Source organism: Gymnogyps californianus, chromosome 20, assembly GCF_018139145.2.
Source record: "Gymnogyps californianus isolate 813 chromosome 20, ASM1813914v2, whole genome shotgun sequence".
NCBI lineage: Eukaryota > Metazoa > Chordata > Aves > Accipitriformes > Cathartidae > Gymnogyps > Gymnogyps californianus.
In genome coordinates this window covers 9,614,828-9,634,186 of record NC_059490.1, presented here as the reverse complement: position 1 = coordinate 9,634,186, position 19,359 = coordinate 9,614,828, and the positions used below count along the sequence as shown (strand labels likewise).

The following is a 19,359-nucleotide window of genomic DNA, read 5'->3' as shown; positions in this document are numbered from 1 at the left end:
AGTAAAAATTAGGTAAAGCCCACAAAAGCCGACGTTTTGGTGTCAACAGCCGTACCGACCTGCTTGCTTTGCACGTGGCGTTTTTTTACTCCCGTGTTTTTCTCTTGGTTAACTGTGTAGCTTAATATATGACTGTTTATGCTGTAAAATGTAAACCGTAAAACATACAGGATGTTCAATGTGGCTGTAAAACAAACAGGATGTGCAGTGTTGGTTTTGCAACTTTAAACGTTTGCTTTTCCTGACTGTCATTTTTTAACTGTGATTTTAACGCTGCGTTTTAACAGGGAAGATTTCCGCCCCCCGCTTCTAATAAACAGCCTGTTTGTCCTCCCACAAAGCTTCCCTAGTGACACAGAGGGGACCCTGGTTTGTGTTTTGGGGTGATACCTGCGGCATGATGCAGTGGCCATGCTCCAAACGAGCCCTGCTCCGTCCCCTTGTGCCATGCAAGCCTCGTACCACAGCCCAGCACACCCAGTCTCTCGCTGCTGGGAAAATGCCTGAAATAACCTGTTTTAAGTGCCCAGGTCACTGGGCTGTTCAGGCACTGACAACCTGCCTGGTTAAATGGGATTTAGCCCCTTCTCAGACAGCTCCTCGTTAAGCTTCTAATCATCTGCTTTAGCAAAGAGGCACTCCGCTTTTGCTGTGCACACGGAGGAGAGCGGGACTCTGTACCAGGCGAGCGTGAATTTTCCTATATCAGTTCATGCTGAGAACTGTTCTGCTGTTGCATGGGTGGCCGATGTCCCTGGGACAGGCAGTACCTGCAAAGCGTCTGCCCGGCACAGCGCAGTCCTCCCAGCCCTGCCTGCGAAGGCATTACATTATGAATAATAACAGCTTCTCATTTCTAGGAATTTGTTCCCAGCGATTGCAAACGCTCTCTTAAAGCTCCCGAAGAAAAACAAGTCAGAAAACCCACAGGGTTTGTTTGCCTTCTCGTGCTCCAGCGAAGCCTGCCTGCCATTTCCTTTTGTCTTTGATTTTCTCCAAACCTCAAAACCACGCCGAGCGATGATTTCTGCAGGCTGCCGCTGGTGCTTTTTTTGGTGTGCGGGCAGCTGCCCAGCCAAAGCTGTGCCGGCTCGCCCTCCCTGGCACCCTCGGCCGCTGCGGGCACCCGCAGGTGTCGCGGCACCGGGCTCCCTAACTGGCTCCCACCATCCCAGGCTCCAGCTCCTCCCGGCATCCCAAAATCCCGCAGAGCCCAGCCCTGCCCGCAGCTCTTTGCTGCTTGTGAGCAATTTCCTCCAGCCCCTGCCGTGCTCCGATGTGCGGGGCTCGGACAGAAGCCGCTTGCTGCTTGGGGGCAGGAGGGGCGAGGAGGCAGGGGAGAGGCGCACGGCGAAATATCTTTGCACTAAATATTCCCTTTCTGGACTAACTGTTTTTTTGGTAGACGCTTATTTGGGGGGCAAAAAGAAAGGAGCTCTTCCAGCTCCCTTGCCTGTTCACCTGCCGGTTAACATCGAGCGTAGGGAGCTGATCCTGGGGTCAGGCTGGAGCGTGCGTGGTGTTACGGGGATCTCGCAAGAAGGACGTGGTGGATTTTATGCGCTTGTGGTCGCAGACGCAGCTGGAGCATGACAGGCTGCTGGGCTTCATCCCCGTCCGCAGCCGCCGTGTGTGGCGTGGGAGGGATGCAGGTTGGAAGGGCAAACACATCACGGCGTGGGGCGCAGCTCCTCTGAGCCTGGCTCCTGGGCACCTGGGATCTCACCTGAAAAATAATCGGGCAGAAATTTTGCATTATTTCAAGGAATTCGTTGATAAATGAATCCATGCCCTGACTCTGTGCGCTGTAATACCTAACATCAGGGACAAGCAGCCCCACAGAGTTCATAAAGAGAAGTGTAGGTACATTTGAGGCTTAAAATAAGTTAAAGAGCTTAATTAATAAGCCATGGAGCTGAAGCCCTTGCTGCAATCCACGGAATTAGATTGAAGGTTATTTACTGTGCTGGCGGGAGGGGATGCCTTACAGGCGGCGCTGGAAAGCCTCGCTTTCTGACACCCAGCCCATAACACCCAGCCACCAACTGTTCCTCTTCAGTCTCAAAAACCTCACTCCTGCTTCTTCCACTGGCCAGTTATCTATTGCGGTAAATTATTAGTTACAGTCAGAGGCATGGGAGGCATTTTTCAATGCAGACACATAAAAACATGCAGATTTTAAATAAGAAGAAATTAAGTGCAGAGCTCTGTAATCTGCCTGCAAACCCCTCTGCTTCAGCAGGGTTTGCGGCAGGTAAGCCTGTGCCCAGCTCACGCACCACAGCCTGAAAATGTGGGCTGTATATTTTCCTCTTGGGGGATTTTTCGACCATGAAAGGCTTCTTTCACACCAGGCTTAACAACTGAGAAATGCTCATGTTGAGAATGGATTAAGAAATCAGCAGCCGCTGTAATGTTTAGCTACGGCGAGGTCTGTCTGATCCTAAAGAAAGCATTGTAAGCCGCCTATGCTTAGAGTAAAATCTTAATTTATGTATTTTCAAATCTTTACATGCAGAGATAATCAGCCTGATAGAGACTCTGATTTACGCGGGGCTGGTGAATGACAGCGTTAGTGATTCTGGCAGAGCCGATGCTTCGCTCTCTAATGCCACGTGAATAATAGGCGGTTGCATATGGTCTGTCTGCGGAGACAAAGATACTCTCTTAAGTGCCAGCACGTCGTGCAAGGCTGGCACATCCCTTACCCATTCCTGTGTTTTCCAGGTGAAAAATGGGAATGACTCCTTCATCATGAACCAGGTTATATCATTGCATGTCCTAACAGGTCAGTTGGCTAACAGCAGCTGTAGATGATGCACAAAAATAACCTTTCAATTGGAAAGGATAACGTAATACTTGTATTTCTTTCAGAAGGTTAGTTCAGGGCATATGGGGAAATATTGAGCGAGTCCTGACGAGTATCTCTGTAGTGATAAATGCTCATGAATGGAATTCCACTTTCTTCAGAGGTTTAAAGTATGTAAACAGCAGAGTGGAGGGTGCCCGTGAGATGGTCCTTATGGCCGGCGAGCTGCAGGGCGGCGCGGGCAGCTCCCACTCCTGGCCCCACCAGGTGAAGGATGCTCAGGGCGGGTGTGAAGCCGTTGAAGGGGCACGGAGGGTTTGCAGAGGGGCTTCGGCTCGGCCCCGCAGTGAGGCTGTTCTCCTGTGCAACTCATTTCAGTTAATCAATCAGGCTTTTGTATTGTTTCACTGTTTGGGCTTTTCTTCATCTCCTGACTCAATGTATTATTTAAGCTGCTGAGACTGGCAGCTCTTTGAAGCAAAAATCATCCCTTTTCTTTCCCGCTTGCAGTGCTGAGCAGTACAGCATGAGCGCCTGGGGCACGGCAACGGCACAGATAGCCGTAATAACCCCACGGCACACTCAGGCCCTCAGCCCTGGCTACCTGAGATCCTGCAAGTGCTGCCCTGGGCTTAAACAGTGGGCAGAGCCGGCGAGGGTGCCAGGAAGGGTCCCTGCTCCCACGGGATTGCGTGGGGCACGGGGGCTGCCTGCCCCGCAGCGCCCGCAGCACCGGGCGGCGTGCCATGCCCGACGGTGAACAACCTCCCGGCGCAGCCAGGCCTCCTGCTAATGGTACATAATAATGTATATAAAGGTGCATAATAATGCACATAAAGGTACTTAATGTACCTTGAGGGATGGTGAGGATGAGCAGCAAGGGCTAGAAACTACCCAGAAAGGGGTAAGCAGTGTCCTTAAACATGAGGGCGGCTGCAAAGAAGCAGAGGCTGTTAATTAGGGCAGACTTTAATTTTGTTTTACACTCTATACATGATAGATAGGGAGGACATGAGGACGCCTTTCAGGCATCGGTGAGAGATCTGGCCATGAAGAGTGCCAGCTTTAGGTACGGCATCGGGGAGGGCTGCGGGCCGGTGGCTCCTGAGCTGTCTCCAGAGATGTGCTGGCAGCGCCGGAGCCCAGCTTTGCTTGGATCTTTCTCCTGAGGACCTTTTGAGTGGGGTTTTCAGTATCCAGAGGAGTTAACGATGAGCTGGATGGCAGCTCCGAGGGAAGCCCGTCTCGCCAGATGCAATGTGTCTGGAAGCAAACGCTATCTGACTCTCAGGCCCGCTCTCCCCCTGGGTTTAGGCAGGCTGTGAACACGCAGAGCCACGTAAGGCCAGCGCTCGTAGGTGTGGAGTAACGCTGGAAAATAGCAGGGGAGCAAGCACATTACATCAGGGGTTTCTGCTTTTGTTGTTGCTGTTTTGTTAATGACTCCACTGAAATTAAACCTCTGCCAGAGGACTCAGCCTTTCTCATGGGCTTCTGCAGCCAGGCCAGCTTGGAAAGGGCGATAGCATCACATCAGTATTTCTGGCAGGTTTCAGCTGGGACCAGATCAATTGGAAATGATTTTCTTTTTTTACAGAATTTATAAAGATATTCCTGCGGGGGAAAAAAAAAAAGACAAGTAATAAATGAAGATTAGAAATGGAGGTTGTGACAAATAAAAGTAGATATTTAATTTAACCCCCCCCCAGTATCGCTGAGCTTGGTTATGTTACGTACCCTGTACCTACCTTGCTCCTTGGCTGCTGATGGTGTCTTCTAATTGCCGTAATGGACTTTATCTGCTTTTAAAGTATGGGGTTATTTTAGTTTCTGAGATGTAACCTACTGAAGTTTAAAGCTACAGGATATTATAGATGGTCTGTCACTTGTGATATTCCTGGTTTTCTTGACCCAAATCTGCTATTTACTGACTTTACTCTTTAATATTGATGGCTTTACTCTTTAATGCTGATGAGTTTGTTATTTCTCTCCAGATTTATTATTTGCACACTTGGTTTTATTTGATTATCACTGAAAGACTTAATTTTTCCCCTAGTCTTGGGGTTTCCCTCTCTTTTTTTTATTAATTCAATTTTAGCATTTTTCTGTCTTTGCTCGGCAGGCGCACTCAGGCACTTTAATTAGGTTAATGTCCTAGTAATCTTACGAAACCCTAAATTTTATTTAGAATTTTTTTTTTTATTTGTTTGCTTTATGACTTGCGGCCAAGCAGTTTCCTCGCTGCGCGCTGGTATGAGGTTTATGTGCCGCCTCGGCAGCAGCCTTCCCACAGCCCCGGATTGCCTGCGGCCGAAGGGACGGGGCCACGGCAGCTCCCAGGCAGCGTCTTGCCCGTGGGAAGGGACGCGGCCTCGCTGGCTGCACCCCGCTTGTCCTCATTTCGAGCAGTGCTGTAGTATCTCTGTAGCAAGAGAGCAGTTTCACATCCTTATTCCCAGCTAAAGATTTCTTGTATTTATATATATAAGACTTATTTTTTATATATATGTATGGTTTCTTATGTATATATATATGATTCTTTATATATATATAAGGAATATAGATAAAAAATATTTTTTTCTTGTATTTATATTTAAAAATAAGAAATATATAAGAATTTCATATATATACATATCTCCCGTTACTAAACTAGCTTTTTCCTCAGTCCATTTAAAACTTGAAAAAACCCTTTTGTCTGGCCCTAAATTTGAAGTCAATTTTTTTGGAGCATCACTAAGTCTTCTGCTGAAAGAATTTCCATGAAAAGGTTTGTTGGTTTTTTTTTTTTAACCATCCATTCTAAGAAATGTCTTACAGCTGATCTGAGAAGTAGTGGTGTCCAAATAAGTTATAAAGCCCAACGTGAAGTTTTACATTCTCTGCTTTGTTCCTGCAAAAAAAAAGAGGCAGAGCTGTGTGCTGCTGGGGATGGCATGTGTTTCGCAGGGATGAATAGATCCGAGTGTGCAATTTAAATAGCTGGGTAAGAAATGACCAGTGGAGTTCTTGGTTGAAAAGAAGATTTACATCTCTTGTGTTAAATCTTTTTATTGTTACATTACTGGTTTATATGAGTCAAATGCAGTGGGTTTTACTGAAGTTTAACTAGAATCAGATCCTGAAATTGCCTTCCAGTCTTGGGTGGGGAGCTGGCCTGGAGAAGGGCAAGTGGAGAGGTTACAGCTTGCCAAAGACCTTTTGCGTCCACGGGTGACACGAGGCCACGCAGCAGCGGGGGGGGGTGCAGGGGGTGCTTTGGCTCACGTAGCAGTGGATGGTGGGGTCCGCCCTGTCCTGTCCATGCAGAAACACATGCTCGTGAGCTGGTGTGGAGGTGGACTTCTCCTCCACACCAAAGCTGTATCACAAGGCCAGGAAACACTACGACAAATTTCAGCTGACATTAGATGAAAAAAGACCGAGGGGAAAAAAAAAAAAAAAAAAATCCCAGCTTTGGCCCTTTCGTAAGGAACAATTTGTCTGAGCTCATGTTGAATCTTTTCCCAGGATTTTCCAGCCTTTCTTTTTTTTCCCCATTGTGCGGCTTGCCAGGGAAAACGTGTGGGTTTGGGAGGCTCCTCCTCCGGCAGCCCGGCGGGGAGCAGCCCGGCCGGCTTCAGGGCTGGGGCCGGCTGGGAAGAGCCCCTTCCCACCATCGATGGGGTACTGCAGCACAGCCCTGCCCCGGGCGGCTCTGCGAGGCGGCCCGGCTTTGGGCAAGGCAAGGTGAACCCTTTCCTGGAGACGACTGAAAATAAATAGGATGAGGTTTAGGTAATTTTAGAGCTAGTGTTTTAGCTGCTGTCGCGGTTGTCTGAATACAGCGTTTCATTTGGTTGAACTTGATGATCTTAAGGGTCTTTTCTTTTCCAGCCTAAATGGTTCTGTGATTTTAACTGCTTGCTTTGGGGTGATGCATCTCTGCAAGCTCCCGAGGTGGATGCAGTGAGGGCAGCTGACCCGGGGCGGTGGCACTGCGCTCCCATCATCTCTCCCCTGGAGATGTCCCGTTCATCCTGGGCAGCGCAGCCGGGGCAACTCCTGTACTGGTGTGGGGCATCTCTGAACCATTTACTCGTAAAGAAAAGTTAGGTTTGGGATGGCTTATACCATCGAATGCTCTAAATATTAATCAAGATGAACTGCAAGCAGTGGTTGCGATTCTGGAAGAGCCTCGTTGATTAACGCGGTCTTTTTTCCATGCAGGAGGCTGAATCGTCAGGTTTTTGTTCTGGTCCTTCGCACCCCAGCTCAGTGTCACGGTGTGGGACAAGGGCCAGCCTCAGCTCAAAGGCTTTTTCACTTTGAAAGAATAGAAGGAAGGAAGAAAGAAGCAGAAAATATATTAAAATGAGAGATTTTATATTAGTTATGTGATCCCCCAGGAGCAACCATAAAATTATATGGCTTTTTTGTAGCCATTTACTATTCAATATAAAAAGGGTAGTTGCCATAACAACCACTGCATCATATGACATTTGATACCTTGGCGAAACAGGGAGCGCTCTTAAATCAACTCCCCAAATTTCATATGAAAGTAAATACATTTTACTGGTGATTTCAAGGCAAGTTTGCATTGTGACAAGCAAAGCAGTACCATTACTCCACTAAGCTTCTGGCCTCTGGGCCCGATCCTGCAAACTGGCAAATGTCTTCAAGCCCTGAAGCCGACATTACTCAGCAGTGTGCGAGATTAGATGCTAAAGGGGTATGTTTTCCTAAGTAAAATTAAATGGAAGGAGCAAATGACACCATTTTTTTTGACATTTGTTGCTGACTAGGGAATGCCAAAAAAATAAAGAAGTTGAGCTATATTACAGCTTAAGTTCCAGCTGCCAACTGTGTGATCAGCACAAAGGAGCGAGACGGGGGGGAGTTGTTAAAAAAAAAAAAAGCTGTTTGTGTAAGCTCACATTTGACTTTGGAGTTCGTCTCCCTCACAATCTGGTCTGCACGTGCGACGTTGAGGGGGTAGAAGTGACATCACCCTCGAGATCCGCTTTGGCTCCTCTCTGGCCAGCAATAACGCAGTTACGTGGCGACGCGGGGAGGTGCGCGGGCAGGGGGAGGCATCCCTGCCTGCTTCAGGCAGTGCGTCACGGTGCCTGCTTGGGAGGCGAGAGGCGTACGATGGTTCTCAGATACCAGGGGAGCTGTTTGGGTCTCGCCCGGCGCAGCCCGAGGAGGGTCCCCGCCGTTGGGTCCCCGCAGCAGCGCAGGTGGTTCATCACAGCCTTTTGGCGTCATCCGCACTGATGCTCTTAAAGAAGGTTGCCATTACCCACATGGGTATTTTTTAGCAGCCATTTTGTTTCCGGAAAATGTGTATTTTCCAGGCAAAGAGAGTGCTTGTGTGGCGGTGGTGGGAGATGGTATCCCCAGGGGGGCCCGTGTCGGGATGTCAAGCCAATATCCCCTTCCTAAATTTGGGGTTGTCCATCTAATTTGAGGATTCAGGTAGGGATATCTGTTTGATTTACCTTTTGTTAGGTTGTTTGGGTTTTGGGTTTTTTTTTTTTTTGATATGGAAAAAAAATACGTTTATTAGGCTGTTAAATATGCCCCCATCTTGTGTAAGCTGAGCTGTTTCTTTCATAGGCAAATAGACACGATCCCAAGATGCAGAGAGAGGCTTTCAGTTACTAAACCAGCATGCTCCAGTGTTGCTCAAGAAACACTTTTCCAGTTTCCCTTACTAACTTTGTATCCTTGTCCGTTGTCACATTAAAATTCCCCTCTAACCCATACACCAGTAACTATTTTCCGTGGCAAGACAAGACAAACACCGTTTCTTTTTCAGTAGTTAACCTATTTCAGACTACCTACGTTTTGTACCAAAAACAATTTTAAAATGTGCGTGACAGTGTCTGACACTGACTTAATCTCCCCATGCCCTCACAATGAAAAAGCTAAGTACAGGAAAATATGAAGTTATTGTTTTAACGTCATCTTTGAAGCTGAGAGCTCCTACATCACCTTCTGTCCTGCTCCGTGCTGCTGCTGAAGCCCTGCCTGCCCGGCACTGACCAGCAGCAGCCATGCTCTGTCCCGTCAATTAAAATACTTCTCATTTTTGACACAATTCTTTAAGTTAATCTTTCCACTGATGTTCGTCATCGGAGTGGAATTTACATTTGTTTTGTGTATTTTTAGCCAGTGACCAGTTTTCCACAGCAGCCTTGAAAACTATTTAGCCTGAATTGTTGGAGTTTCACTTTGCACAGCCCCAGTGTTTTGCAGCTAAGGGTTGGGAGGCTTTTTTGAATGATTTGTAGGGTTTTTGAATGCACGAGACTTACACCAAGCACAAGTAAGGAGGAGGCGTGTGCAGACGCAGCCTCTGTACACAAGTCCTTGTTTTCAAGCCTGTGAAATGTTGGTTGTGAGTGTGCGGAGAGTGGTCGCTGCCCCCCCAAAAAGATGTGAGAAATCACCCATGCAGCAGGCACAGGGTGCACCCATCCGAAACAGCACCACGACTTCCCATTTCCATCCCCAACCTGACGTGCTGACCGCTCTGCCAAATAGCTGAAGGGATTTTTCTTTGACATATGAGAATGGCATATTTTTATGGGGCTTTGCTTTGCTGGAAGCTGTTCCCCATCCGCCTCTGTGGACACTGACTCGATGAAGTTAACCTCAGAGCTCTGCGGTTCTCACATCTATTAATCATGTTTCGCGCTCAGTGATGGCTGTTTGGCTTTGATCTGGCACATCTCAAGGCACCTCCTTTCATGGTCGCGCACTCAAAGAAATTCGGCACTTTCCAACGGGTACTTACACTGAGACACGCGGGCAAATAGTCACTTTGGTGCAAGGGACAGAAATGCCCAACCTTGTAAATGCAGTGGCGAAATTAAACCATTTACGGTCCCCCACCCCAAACATCCCGCAGATACCAAGCAGTTCATGATGAACCTCCAGGCAGGTTTGCAGCCACAACTGTAACCTTGAGCATTTGTCAGAAATCTTTTCCTGCATGTGTCTATCAGGCTCCAAAAAGTATTGTCTTGTTCATTTTAGAAATTGTTTGAATGCCTTGCGTTTAAAGAGGTTATAACAAAAAAAAAAAAATATTTTTAAGGGGGTCATTATAGCCCAGTGGATACTACTTTGGAGGGGGAATACAGACTATTCGTCCAGAGCGTAATTTTCCCTTTGGAAATCTCAGTTTAAGATTGTTTTCTTCGTCCTGCTGTTGACTTGCTCTGACTCTGGGGACAAGTCACCCGTCTGTGCTAGACCTGGGCAGGCAGGGACAGGCGGTGAGGAGAGCTTAGCACACCGCAGTTTCTGCTCCAGACAACCATTATTTATCAGCTTGGCTCAACTCTTAATTATTGAAAATTAAAATGCCCCTTCTTATGAAAGTCTTGGCCCTCTGGCATTATTCATCTTGGCTTTGTTTTACGAGTGGCTGATACATGAAAGCAGAGAAAAGGCTCCAAACTCAAACCTGAGCCGACCCTCTCAGATCTACACCCTGCACATCAACAGCCGCAAAGTGGTTAAGAGACTTGATGCAAAGCTGATAAAATGCCAAAAATTCCTCATTCTCTCTCTTGGGGAGCAGGGAGGGTTGTCTGGAAAATGTCAACAATAAAAATTGCATTTAAGTGGTATATAATGCAGCCAGCTACTGTGGGCAGAGTTACGTGCAGCCAGACGAAGGGGTTTAAAGAGCACGAGCTCCATACGCTACCTCCCGTCCCAGCTGGAGCGCACAGAGCAGCGCCGCCACTGCGAGCTCTCCCCAGCGTGGACGGGCACAAAATAGAAAGGGTTCCCGAACACAAAAGCCGATCGCGGAGCAAATGTCTTCTGTTTCTTAGTAATTCTCATTTAAAATTGGCTAAATCCACGATTAGTGTAAACTGACGCTGTTCTGCTGCATTGTGTACATCCATCTGTCCGTCCGTCTGTCCATCCATCCATCCATCTACCCCTTTATCTACCACCAGTTGAAGACACCACCCATTGCAGTCTTCCCTACTTGGCCCTTTGCCTGTGTCTCCGTCGGGGACGGACATGTCCTTGCCAGCTGCTTTGGGCACCCCAGTAAGGGGAGGGGTGTCAGCCTGGCTGGAGGTCCCCTCGCCTCTAGGACCAGCCAGGCTCGGGGAGGACAGACTCAATTAGCCAATTTGGGAGAGGGAAGAAGAGATTGAAAAGGGTTACGCCAAGCAAACAAGGAGAAAGCAGTATTTCTTCTTTGCCCACTAAAAGGAATAAAGGCTTTTCTTAAAACCATCCCAGTTCTTAAAAGAGATTCCATTTTTTAAAACCATTTTCTTCTGTAGCATCTGGGCACATCCCCTCTTTGTGGAAGATCAATGCTGCGGGGCCAGGCTGGGACGGGCAGCATGGCCGCTCCCCGCTTGGGCAGCCCCGCTCGGCCCCTAATGCTCCATCAGAGCAGCCCCGCGCTGGCCTCAGCCCGGGCTGGGCAATCCCCGCTGGACCTCAGCCCTTCCTCGCCTCCCCTAGCCCCCGCCATAAAAAAGCGCTTGGTCGGCTCCTGCCTCTCACTCGCAGAGACTCGAGAAGAGGGCAGAAGCCGCAGGGTGGCTGCGAGAGGTGCCCGGACCCAGCCACCCGCACGGAGCCGCTCCACAAACAGGAGGAAAAAAAAAAAAAAATCTCCTCTTTTGTAGTTTTCTTTTACCAGCAGATAAAAGAAAAATAGCTTGCTTTTTTTTTTTTCCTGTGGTTTGTGTGATTTTTTTTTTGCCTCTGCTAAACTGTGTATTTTTCAGCTCAGTAAAGTATTTATTAGGAATCTTTATGGACCAGTCTGCTGGTGAATTATACATATTGTACAGCTTCAGCATGAGCTGGGAAAAAATTTATGACTTTTTTTCCACCCAGACTGACTCTATCCAATAGCAGTAAGAAAATGAGGGTTTACCAGGAAAGCTTTAAGTTCAGTTCTGCTTGCCAGAGCAGCAGATCCCTTTTCTGTCTTGGTTCATGTGCATTTATATAATGTAATTTTCCCCTCTAATGTGAAAGCAAAGCTAAAGCTGAGCACTAGTGGGCTTTGGTGTCCTGCTAGTAAAGTCTGTCTTGGTTTTTTTTTTTAGATTGGATTTCTCACTTTAGCATCAATTGTTTTTCAGATCATTCTTAATTCAATGCATAAATACCAACCACGACTGCATATTGTGAAGGCGGATGAGAACAATGCTTTCGGGTCGAAGAACACAGCCTTCTGCACCCATGTTTTTCCGGAGACATCCTTTATATCGGTGACTTCCTACCAGAATCACAAGGTAGGGTGCTTTTCTGGCTAAAGGTGCTTACTTTCTGTTCGCGGGCTTTTGCAACTCGCAGCTCTCTGCTGCCGACGGCTGCGAAATGATCTCCCAAATTGCAGCAGCACAGCAACGTCGCTGTGGTGCTGTGCTTTGATGAGCAGGATCTGTTTGCTCGGAGGGAAGGGGTGAGCCTATTATGCTGCTATTGTGCAGCAGAAAATGCCTGCTTTAAAAGACAAGTTTCCGTCCCAGCGTTAAGCAAGAGTGACGAGCCAGAGGATGCAGCTAAGGAGCAGCATGAACAGCGCTGGGTAACAATATTTTGGCAAACCCCGTGAGTCCAGACACTAATGAATTGGCGTGCTCATAACGCTAAGATGTCATTCAAAACAGTGAGCAAATCTAATAATGACTAGTAAAGCTTGTTCATAAATCTACAGTGAAAAGTAATTATAGTATGTGTATTTAGTGAGACATACGAGGAATGTAACCATAAAAACGCAGCTAAGAGCCTGCGCTGTGGTTAGCACGTGAAGGCAGGAGGGGGGCTGGGGGGCTGGATTTGTTTTGGGGGGAATATAAAGTACAAAGGGCTTGGTTCTGCGCATTGGGTGTGTGTCACAGAGACCCCTGTATTGTGGGGTTTGGCTTCTTTTCTTTTTTGAGCGTGTTGGTAGTGGCGGCAGTGGGTAGCGTTCTGTCTGAGGATTTTACCAACCCAGGTTACTAGCAGGATGGACAGCAATGTGACAGTTAATTGTCACCTCCCCGTGACAGCGGGTGCACTGCCACCAGGGCAGGGAGAGGAGAGGATGCCAGGCAGGGGATGGCAAGGCTCCGTTTGCAATCCTGCTACCGATTTGCCTGCCTTTGCACAAGCTCCTGCTCCCCTGCAGTTTTCCTAACGGGAAAGTCCGACTGCGGGGTTGTATGAGGATTAATTGGAGTTTTTAAAGTACATCAGGATTCATAAATAAAGGTGCGGAGTGAAGTGGCACCGCTGGAGCCCTCCTGTCACCCCGAATGTGAAATCTGCCATGTGTTACTGTCTCAGCTCCTTTTCTACACACTCATAGGAAAATACTACAGGAACAGGCACAGACGTGAAATTCTTCCTCCCCAATAATCTGACCAGACCTTTTCCTCCCAAGCAGGATGCCTGTATGCCCTTTGATGCTTGAAGCATAGAGTCCTTGCAAGATTTTGCAATTAGTAAGCCAGTTAAAAGACTCAGAGCAGAAACATGGATGTGTGTGTTATGGTAAGACGGGGGGGGGGGGAAAAGTCCCTATTTGGACACTGAAGTGAATCCTGTTTGAAAAGTTGTAGCTGTTGGTGTAAAATGACCAGTTGCCCAAACATGGTTAACCAGAAAGGCTCGAAAGAGCTTATTTAATACCTACTTAAAATGTCTCGCGTGTCAATAGTGCCTTTCATCCCTAAGGTTCCCAAAGTGCTTCATAAACTTAACACTTCCACTGTCATTGCTGTACAACCACTGCCGGGGGGAGGCTGGTAGCTGGGTGGCAGCACAGAGTGGACCTGAGGGGTTTAGGGACAATGTCCCAGACGAGCCCTAATTCTTTTGGGAAGATCCTGTGAGGAGCCGTCCCGGTGCTGCCCAGCTCTTGCTCTGTGATCTGCAGGCTGGGGGGGTTGGATGCCGCCCGGCGAGGGGGAGCACGGCGGTCTGCAGCAGAGGAGCGGGAGGCAGATGGTCTCGCCACGACCTCACTGTGCTCTTGAGAAAATCACAACCTCAGAGAAATATCTGAATGGCTTTACTTATTCTCTTAGGCATTAACAATTAAAAACCTGATCGGGGTATCTTTTAGAAAAAACAAACCACTGAACTAGTTTTAGCTCAGAAATATCCTGCTAGCAAGAAGTGTCCTTGCGAATAATCATCTTTCTAAACAAAAAATGGGAGTTGTGGTTACAGAGCTGAGTGTGGGCTCCCAGAGATGGAAAGCTGATGATAGAGGCTACCCCTAAGTACAGCTTGGTGAGGAAGGTGTAGGTGTTTCCCCAAAACTCCCTCCTGGGTCGGATGAAGCCAGGGGAAGGTGACAAGGAGGGACTGAAGCCCTGGTTCTGCTCATGTCAGAGGAAAACCACAGTCACTAAATAACAAAATTAAATTAAGATCTACAAACCTGGTGTTGGGCTGTGGGTTAGGAAGGGCCCTATGCTTCTTGTGGTTCATCAGCTGTTTGGGAGCTACCCTGAAGCCACTGTGGGCTGCGGGAGCAGAGAGGAAAAGCTCGAGCCCTCAAGGCTGGTTAAATTCACATGTCACCACCTTCCTTCTCCATCACAGAAACCAGCCAGCTGTTTTCTCAGGAGTTTTTCGGCGAGGGATATTTTTCAGCATTGCTAAAAGTGTAGTTGTTGGTTATAGCAATACTCTTGGAAAATCATCCGAACGCAGAACTTGCTTGTTATCCTCACCACTAAAATCGGATGCAGGCTGGTGCAAGCCCGCGGCCGGCTAGCAGGGGGGAGCAGGGCTGCGCTGCCTCGGACAGAGAGGGGACCCGAGGGCAGTGGGGCTGCAGGGAGATCCGTGTCCTCACCTCCCCACCAGTGTCCTGCCGCGCTGTCACCTCTCCTCCTCCTGGAAAAGGTCTTTTCAGTGATAACCGGGTGCCCAAGGAGATGATCCTACACGCTGGTGTCCTTTAGTAGGGAAGGACATTAATAAGACCTGTTTCTGACCAGTTCTGTCCGTGATATGTGTTAGACCTGTCTATAACCTTACTATCAAAGAGCCTTAGGCGTATGTTTGTGCACAGACACACGTACATCTCTTTGGGAGGCGGAAAAGGGATATTTTTAGGAGCTCCTGTGTCCCTACAAATGTTCTGGTGCTGTTCTGGGATTTTGCAGCTCTTGAAACCCGCTCAAGATGATCTTGTTCACTGCCTGTTTGACTTTACAAAATCCTTTGTTAAAGAGGTAGTTTATTTTCATTTTTCACTGGACAACTACGTACCCCTTCCCGGCATTCCTGACCATTGTATAGCTTTGGTTTGTACCTGCCTTATAAAGGGAAGGGATCGGGTGGCAGGATTGGGAAGGGAAAACTGTATTTACTGGGGCTGTAAGACAGATGAGCTAGTGAATATTTTTAAAGGAAATTTCACACAGAATTTTTTTAACAGAATTTTCATGAAATGGCAGAGTTTTCACAGTTCCCTTACAGAAGCTGAGCTCCATCAAAATTAAGTCTAGTCTAAGTCAATTCTAAGGCATTTTGACCCTTTGAATACACTGCAGCTCCTGGGGGGGAAGGCAATTCTTGCAAAAGGTAGCAACTTTCCCTTGCCCAAAGACAATTCACTATTTGAGCTATTAGTCTTTTCACAGAGAAAAGATGACTGAATGAAGAATGTAAAGATATATAAAGTTGTTATGGAAATGAGGGAGAGCCACACCATAAGGAATAGGGGTCTCTACATGGAGACATAGGAAATCTTCTTTTAAATCAGACAAATATATTCTTGCTAACAAGAGCCCAGAAGAAGAACACAGGACCTAGACTTAAGGAGATTTGCATTCCTGTCCTCATTCACAATCAGCAATTTTGCCAGCTTTAAAAGTTGCTTCTGCAAGATCCAGCACCGAACTTCACAGCTCAGTTTCTCTCTCAGGGCTGAATGCAGAAACGCCGTCTCTGCCACCACGTCTTTAGACGGCTGAAACTCTCGTGGACTCTGCGTTTCACGGGGTGTCACGTAGGACAGGGCACCTAGAGACCTACAGCTTCGGTCCTGCTGCTGCGCCCGTTGGTCTGATCTACTTGCAAACGCTTTACCCTTGGTTTCATTCTTTTAAAGATAACCCAGCTGAAAATTGAAAACAACCCCTTCGCCAAGGGATTCAGGGGGAGCGACGACAGCGACCTGCGCGTGGCACGACTGCAAAGGTAAGAGCGGAGCGGCGCGAGGAGGGACGGCGGCGAGGAGGTGCTCAGCGGGGCGGCCTCCTGCCTGGCTCGACGGGGTCGGGGAGCTGCTGCAGCGTGCACACGTGTGCACGCGTGCGTGCGTGCGTGCGTGGGTGCACTGAACCCAGGCAGCGTCTATGGGCAGGCGGTGTGCAGCACGCAGGCAGCCAGCGCACCCTTCAGACCCGTGCCCTGTGCAGAAGTAAGCCTTACAGCTGGGCTTTAATCCTCCTGCTGCTGCTGATGTGCTGCACCTCTCTGGAGAAGAAGAACTTAAAAGGTGCCCACACCGTGGGGGCATCACGTTTTCTTGTGCTTGAGGGCATTAGGGCTTTTAATGCCATTTATACCCCTGAAAAGCTCTTCCTGTAATTCAGTGACACACTCTGTGTGTTGTCATAACGCTTGCCCACACCCAGCAGAGTGTGATGAGTATGAGTTCATCGTATTTGGCAAAGGGTGTTGAAGTCATTGGATGGAGATGCTCTAGGGAAGCCAAACTAATATTTCATCTTTCTGTTAATGCTGATTGCGGTCTAACTGGCAATAATTTTTCTCACTTCTTTTAGCAAAGAATATCCAGTAATTTCCAAAAGCATCATGAGGCAGAGGTTGGTGTCCAGTCATGGCCAGCTTTCAACAAAGCCAGATGTTAACCCACTTCATGGGAATCACCAGACCCTTCAACATTATCAGTATGAGAACGGTGCTCACATGCAATTTGCAGCTTCAGATACTCAAGATCTGCCACTCAACACCTTCACAGCACAGAGAGATTCAGGGCTCTTCTATCATTGCCTAAAAAGAAGAGGTAACTCAAGTTTACAGCTAGAAAAATATTACAGCAAATAAACCTAAGAGCATGAGCACTGAAAGACTTCTTCGTAATTCCAGTTCTTTTTGGATCGGTCTCTTAGGCCTTGATCTTCAAAGATACTGATGTGATCAAAGTGCTTTGGAGGGTCAGTGCCCAAGAGCTGGGTTTTTGGGCAGTTATTAGTGGCTTTGTCCCATAGAAGGCAAATTCAGACTCCGAGTCAGAGCCGAAAAAAATAATCAGAATGCATAATTCAAATGGCACGAGGCTACACTGGAAAATTATCCATTGTTGGAATCAGTTGAATTAATAATTGTTTGGAGGAGGCCTTATCTATCCTGAGATGTTCTGACACTGCCATTAGCATTGATGAAGTTATACACATTCAGCACTTTTCCAGGATGAAGCCATTAGCAATTCTCTCGATGTCTGCAGATCAGTGGGACTGTGGTAGCTGGGTGTAAGCATCCCTTTCTTCTTATCCACTAGTTCTCAAGTTTAAGTGAGCTGTAACTACGTTCTCTTCCTTTTAGTCCAGCATCAGATGAGATCATGGCATGTTTGAAGTGAAACAGAAAAATTTTGCACAGAAAAAAATCCTCCTATTTGCATGTCTCATTGGCCACTAATTTATTTAAGCTGTGAGAACCCTCTGATCATGGGCAAGTGAAGACTCTAACAGCAGCAGTAATGAGGACTGCAAGGCAAATGTGTAATTTTAGCAGATGTTTAATCTGCAGATGAATTCACTAATTCATCCGGAGAATATTCCTAACAACTAACAGAAAGCTGCTGGTAAACACAGCCACGGTCACCGTAATCTGTAGGCGAGGGGCTACAGCTTCTCAGCGTAAAGCTGAGGGAGGGACTGATGACTGGGAAAGGGCTCCTTTATCTGGAAATATTTCTGCAGCTTTTGACACGAATATCTGGGAAATGTATAGTCATTTTTGTAATGACAGGAAGGCAGGCTGCGATAAGACCCTTTAAGAGACTTCTTGAATTTGTCAGGAGTAACACTGCAAGAGTGTCAGGGACCTCTGTTATCTGGATGAAGGTGAAGTAATCTCTGATGTGAGAATAGTAGCCCAAGTCACTCACTTAGCCTGATAAATGTCACCAGAATGCTTTGAGGCTGAGGGGATTAGCCTGACATTTGCAACACAATGTCTTTTTGACGTTGTACATTGTCTTTCCAAACTAAAATGGTTTAACTGGATTAATCTGACAAAAAGCACCAGTTGTTTAGCGAAGTAATCACAGATCGCATGCTCGGCTTCTAAGGGGACTCCATAAAACCACCCCAGGCTCTTAGCAGATTGCTGTTAAACGCCATCGCCCGGGAGCGGCTCCTGAACATGCATTTTTTTTTTGTTTGCAGAAAGCGCTCGGCACCTGGACCTGCCCTGCAAACGCTCTTACCTGGAAGCCTCCTCTTCTGTAGGAGACGATCACTATTTCCGTTCCCCGCCTCCGTACGATCAGCAGATGTTAAGCCCTTCCTATTGCAGCGAGGTGACTCCGAGGGAAGCGTGCATGTACTCTAGTTCTGGGGCTGAAATTGCTGGTGTCTCAACGGTTGACGACTTGCCGCCTCCACCTCCCCCCTTGAGCTGCAATATGTGGACTTCTGTCGCACCTTACACCAGCTACAGTGTTCAGACAATGGAAACTGTCCCTTACCAGCCTTTCCCTGCTCATTTTACTGCCACCACCATGATGCCGCGGCTCCCGTCCATCACGGGTCAAGGCTCGCAGCCACCAGGTAACAGCCACTTCAGTGTCTACAACCAGCTGTCCCAGTCTCAGGTTCGGGAGCGCGTTCCTTCTTCATCTTTCCCGAGGGAAAGGGTGCACCCATCTGTGTGCGAGAGAAAACCCCCCTCTCCGCACCTAAACGCGGCGAACGAATTCCTGTACTCACAAAGCTTTTCCTTGTCGAGGGAGTCATCGCTGCAGTATCATTCAGGGATGGGGACTGTGGAGAACTGGACTGACGGATGACTCTGACGGCCAAGCGATGCCACAGCCAACGTTACTGCTCCAGGACAGTGTTCAATCAGTGTTGATACCTGTGGGTAACTTGCACTTCGGTGAGATAAATGTGCATTTCCAGAGGGATTTGTGTGGGTGAAGAGCTTGTATCTTCAGACACACAGAGAATTACATCTCCTGTCTCGGTGGGCTGGATTCATCAGTCTCTTACTGACTCCCGAATAAATTAATTCTTGCGTCTTCATTACTGATCCAGTAGAAACCATCTTCATGACTAACAAGTGAAGTAGCTAGTCATTTTCTTTTGCTTGTAATATTAAACATCCATGAGCAAATTTTGGCTATTTGGGAAAAATATGAGCTTCACTTTTACGGTACTTGGTTCATGAAGTCACAGCATCCCAAAACGTAAAGGAAAAAGCGATCTGTTCGGTTGCGTAGTTCAAGGACTGCTGTAGCAGCACTTCTTTAGCTCTTTTTATCTGTAGAAATTACTTCTTCCTCTGGAAGTGACGGAGCCGTAGGAGCGCAG

The 19,359-nt window shown here is 47.6% G+C and overlaps 1 protein-coding gene across 1 annotated transcript in view; it reads left to right on the top strand.

The window, feature by feature from the left end:
* TBX4 (T-box transcription factor 4) overlaps nucleotides 1-18,836 on the top strand; it is a 35,742-nt gene extending 16,906 nt beyond the window's left edge. The window contains exons 5-8 of the mRNA XM_050908951.1: nucleotides 11,929-12,081; nucleotides 15,906-15,994; nucleotides 16,585-16,826; nucleotides 18,214-18,836. Coding sequence (XP_050764908.1) covers nucleotides 11,929-12,081; nucleotides 15,906-15,994; nucleotides 16,585-16,826; nucleotides 18,214-18,836 — 1,107 coding nt within the window. The remainder of the gene's footprint in view (nucleotides 1-11,928; nucleotides 12,082-15,905; nucleotides 15,995-16,584; nucleotides 16,827-18,213) is intronic.
* The last annotated feature ends 523 nt before the right edge of the window (nucleotides 18,837-19,359 follow it).